Consider the following 5,344-nt stretch of genomic DNA (forward strand, 5'->3'; position numbering starts at 1 on the left):
GAAGGCAGCTGCATTCCTCTAGCTGCTTCTGCATTCAGTCTGTTGCAGTATGGTATCTTGGGCAAGGACAATCAGCCTCCCCAAATGTGTAGTTGGGAAAGGGAGGACCCTGAAGACCCCCGGGGGGGGTCCTTGGACCACACTTGGAGGGCAGCTGACTTTAACGTTCTAGAATATAGAGAGAACCTGACAAAACTAGGGGAGAAAGAGACACCTTTAAATATCCTAGATGGAGCTGGAGGAAGTAACTGATGAAGCAGCTTAGGGTTGCCTCCCTATTCCCTTAGGGGAGGGATGAGCTGCTGTTTTGTTAGAAGCACTGTTGTATTGTGTGAGATAGGAACCTCACTTTTGAGATGCACGCTCGGGAAGAAGAGTTATGTCAGACAGCTAAGGAGCATGGTGCAGTGGACTTGCCTCAGTCTTGGCTACCCAGCATTGGAACTCCCTTCCTTTCCAGACAAATCCTCTATCGAGTGAGTTTGGGCAGAGTCCTGCCTCCTCCTACCAGAGCTAAAGGAGCCAGGCAATCTTTCTTCTTGAGTTTAGGAATCTACAGAATGAACACAGACCTGAGACTTACCCAATTGTATCCTCTCTCCCTTAAGGTAGAAGGTTGAGGGATTACTCCTGGCAGTGGGGGTGTCACAGGTAGCAGTGTCATGCGGCCAGTGACATTGGAGGCACCAGCTGAGGCATCCTCATCAAATGGTCTCTGAAGTATGACCTTGACTGGGTTCCCAACAGCACAAAACAGAACCCCTGTGTGCTTGCTGGGCTCCCAGCCTTTCCGTCCATCTGTGAGCTGCCTGTATCCCATAGGCAGCTGAGGGAGAGCCCTGGAGAGGGAGGGTGTCATGGGCTGCTGCTGCCCTGGCACAGCTCCACTCTGCTGCTTCCTAGTCTCCCTGCACCCAGCCTCGACCTTTCCAAAGCACCCTGAATAGCCCACTGCAGAAATCCTCAGACTACAGCACTTTCATAAAACTGTCCTTTGTGGAGCCTCCAGGGCTTCACCACTGTTTACTGAGGGGTCTGAAGGCAGGGTCTTCCACATAACACCTCAAATCCTCCTCACATTGCTTTTAATGGTAACAACTTTTAAAAATTAGAGTGTTTTAAAACAGAGGGGATGTGGAGCCTCCAGGGCTTCACCACTGTTTACTGAGGGGTCTGAAGGCAGGGTCTTCCACATGACACCTCAAATCCTCCTCACATTGCTTTTAATGGTAACAACTTTTAAAAATTAGAGTGTTTTAAAACAGAGGGGAAAAAACAATCTACCATAAATTTTGCGATGCCTTTAGAATGATCTTGTAACATGGTAAATTCAGGGGCTGACAGCCCCCTATGCAGAGGCTACACGTGTGCTTGCACGGTCTGGCTCAGCTTCTGCTTCTGCCATCAGAAAGAACACAGCCCAGGGAATGCTGCTCCTTCAGCCAGAGACCCAGAATACAGGACAGTTGTGGAGCAGACCCGGACAGACCTGGCCTGGAGTGTAACCCAGAAGCCAACTTGTAGACTTCTCAGAATGAGAATTTGTAGTTGCAGTCCACTGAGATTTCTGCAGCAAAAGCTGACTGACCATTTTATAGGAGAAACTAGTTACAAAACTTGATACATGCTAAACATTGTGGACAGTGTTGCATGGCAATTAGGTGAATCCCCAGGCACAGGTGAGGTTGTATCAACTTTACAAACAACTTTCTACAGCCTGTCACTTGTGCTGTTTTTGCCTAGTGGTTGATGCAGGAGAGAGGCCTGACGAGATGGCCTACTGAGTGAGAAAGGTTGTTATATTCTAGATATTGGCCTTTCAACACCAGACACACACCTTGGGGTAGAACAGGTAAGGTGGGCTAGGTGGGTGTGAAGGACCCATCACAGTTAGGCAGAGTGCCCCAGGAGCCACCAAGCCCCTAGCCTGAAACTGTAAACAGGAGGGGCTAGTGATCCTAAACCTGCCTCCCAATTCCTCCAGCAGCGCCTGCTCCTCTACTTTCTTACTGACGTGTACGTGATGCCTTCTGGATAGTCTCAGGGAGTGGAGGGGGTACTGGGGAGCACTGGGCTCCTGAGAACACAGATAGGACTGAAATTTTAGGGGAAGGTCATTCTGAGGCCAGCAGCACCCTCTCATGCTTTTTGCACAACCACTCTTGGCTCATTCCCTCCCACAGTGCGCTGTTGTGACAAGCACTGTCTCTCTCTGTCACAAGGAGGTGCAACACATGCTTCTCACTGTGTACTCTGCGTAGGCAGGGGCCACATTTGAATTTCTCCCCACTGTATCCCCAATGCCTAGCACCATGCCTGGCTCAGGGTAGGTCCTCAATAAATATTTGTTGAGGAAATGAATGAATGAATCCTTATTTATGAAATATTACATCCACTAATGCTCAGGGCTGCTTCCCACAGTGCTGGCTGGTGTAAACCCACAGTGTGTGTGAAAGAGAGAGACCTCAGCTCTGTCCCAGCCAACTAAACTAAGCTGAGCAATGGTCACCCTCAGGCCTTCAGGCACTCAGGTTCCCAGGGCTGGCTTTTGATGCTAGCATTTGTTGCTAGCATGTGCACTGAGTATGTCATTAGAACATGTTCTACATAGGGCAAAAATAGTGAATCTAGGTTTACCTTTTTCTCCAAACCAAACAGGTTTGCCTTGTGGCCAGGGCAAAGGGTAGAGTTATTTATTTAATTCACATGGAACCCAATTTAGATCATTTTAAATAAGTTGCTAATAAAACTGGATCCCTCCAATATTCTCCCCAATAATAACATCTATGCTCCTTTTTAGCTTAACTTTTTTTGAAAGTGTTCATTCTCAGTCAGAAGAACATTAACTCTTGCAAGATCTGGCTTTTGCCCTTCTGATTGCCTGGTGTACTGCCAGTACCTAAATAAACATTGTACTTACCTAAACAAACAAACAGACAAAAATACCCAACCAACCTGAATTGCTTACAGATCTGTTGCTGACAGATCAAAGTTTGGACCTTAAAATAACACCTGATCCTGCTGGCTATTTTTGGTTAAGGCCACTCTCTCCAGCCTTCCATTGACAAGGAATGCTTTATATTATGACCAACTAATATTCTCAGATTTTTAGAAATGGACAAACCACTTGTTGCTTATATTGGTTGTATCTAATGAGATGTTACTACCAGTGGGGAAAAATCCAAGGTGCTATAACAGTGTCACTATATGGCCTGGTATCACACCAGAGCATGCCACTCGCTCCCAAAGAGTGATGGCTCCTCTCTTTACTAATGGGCACTAAGACAGATCTTAAAACTGTGCAGACATCCGTCATTTAACACCTGTATATTAAGATCCATGGGATTTTCAATTTCTACAGTCATGCCTAGTACTTTGATAAGATCCCACATTAGGTACATATTAATGTTTTATGCAGTCTTTAAGGACATCTGCAATAGACATGTATCTTCACATATAAACTTAAAAAAATACTTTAACATAATACATTGTACTGCAGAGAACCAGAATACAGCATATTATGCTGCTAAAATATTCATATAAATACTATGTATGTATGGGTTCACTCCATTAGAAAAATTCACCTATTAGACTATTAAAGAGCAAGTATCAGCAAAGCCCAAGAAAAACTATTCTAACAGTAGGAACACTGAAAGTAACAACTATGAGGTTTATAAACAAGTGGTGCGAAAAGGGATTTTTTACACTTGCTATATTACAACAGGCACAATCTGAAATACATTTTTAGACTAGCACTGTATAAAAATACTTCTTTAAACAATACTTTTCATAGATATAGGAGCACTTAAAAAAACCCAGCTGTGTAGTTACTCCTTTTGAGGACCTACCTACTAAAACAATTCAGCTTACTGTCCCCAGCTAGCTCTTAAGAGCACCGACCTGGGAAGCAGTTTCTCCCACACATGTACACACTGCACACAACCATATATTAAAATAACCTCTATCTATGGTGCGTACTAATGAGTCACTGATAGGCATCAATCACGAACAAGGCATGAGATGACGGTGTTTGGAGCCCATTTTCAGTTCCAGGTTTGATGGATAAACAAAGGGGCCAAAGCAAGGTGGATATTTGGGTGTCCATATGGTTTCTATTCCACGATGGGCCCTCCCTAGAGGAGGATTTAGTCTGGCATATCAATATTTAACTTGGGAGGTGGGGGGACATATTTTCCAGGGCTCTGCGTTATAACTACCCTAGCCTTCTTTCCAAACATTGGAGCAATTTTTGGAACTTCTGGAATTGATGTTTCTTCAGCATCTTCACTATCTTCATGATGGAGATCATATGAAATGTTCCCATATTCTCTTAGAAATGGGAAAATTTCAAGCAGAAACTGACAGAAATCTCTGCGAATACCAAACCACCAATGATTACCCCCCTTTCGCCTAAATGTTGTGGCCATTAAAGTTATTAACGAAAGCCAGAGGGGGACAAATATGGAGATGTAAGAGAGTGCGTTGTGACCATCCAATCTGTGAACCAGTAGGACCTCAAAAGTGAGCAGGGGCACGACAATCGTTATCCAGCTGATGGCCATGGTTACGTGCGTTCTTCGCTGCTCGGCAACCACATCCAAGGACCGCAGGAACAGGAGAGACCAGACGATGTAATACAGGACGACCAGGCAAAGGAACGACATAAGGATCCACAGGGGCACGAATACCACCAGCCACGGCCAGTGGATAATCCTGTCCAGCCTCAGGGCGATGAAGATGAACTGCAGGATGTTGACCGAGCACAGGATCTCCAGTTCCAGGGACCTATCATGCTGAAAGCCCCAGACGCAGGCGGCCACGGAAACAGGGGACACGAAGAAGAGTGGCATAAAGACCAGCAGCCAGAAGTGGGTCCCCCTCTCCACCCTGTCGCAGACCAGGACTTCGAACATGAGCAGCAGCAGGTGGATGCCCACGGCGATCAGCATGGCTTTGAACTCCACACAGGCCTCGCCCTCGGTGCGGTAGCGAGGGTTGCGGACCCAAACGCCTGCGCCCACCGAGGCGCCCGCGAGGACCAGGAGCTTCCACAGCCATATCGGGGCGAAGACGGCCCAGTAGCTCCACAGGATGATGCCGTCCAGGCGGAGGGGCAGCAGCACTGAGAAGAGCAGCAGGCAGGCGTAGATGAGGAACTTACTCGGGTTGAAGTCCTGGAACAGGCCTCTGGGGTTCATGGCGGAGGCCGCCGCCGGTCGCCCGGGCCTGCCCCTCCGCGTCGCTCCGCGCTCGCGTCTCCCTCGCTCTCTCGCCCGGCCTACGCCGGCTCCAGGTGGGCAGCGGCCGGGGGCGGGCCGGGAGGAGGCTGGGAGCCGCGGTGCGG

The 5,344-nt window shown here is 47.6% G+C and overlaps 1 protein-coding gene across 1 annotated transcript; it reads right to left on the minus strand.

Annotated features, from left to right (window-relative positions):
* Nucleotides 1-1,578: 1,578 nt before the first annotated feature.
* TMEM185B (transmembrane protein 185B) lies at nucleotides 1,579-5,338 on the minus strand. The gene has a single exon (XM_008588168.1). The coding sequence runs from the start codon at nucleotides 5,196-5,198 to the stop codon at nucleotides 4,146-4,148; it is 1,053 nt and encodes a 350-aa protein (XP_008586390.1). The 5' UTR covers nucleotides 5,199-5,338; the 3' UTR covers nucleotides 1,579-4,145.
* Nucleotides 5,339-5,344: the final 6 nt, after the last annotated feature.

The sequence above is a fragment of the Galeopterus variegatus genome, unplaced genomic scaffold (assembly GCF_000696425.1).
Source record: "Galeopterus variegatus unplaced genomic scaffold, G_variegatus-3.0.2 Scaffold123, whole genome shotgun sequence".
Taxonomy (NCBI): domain Eukaryota; kingdom Metazoa; phylum Chordata; class Mammalia; order Dermoptera; family Cynocephalidae; genus Galeopterus; species Galeopterus variegatus.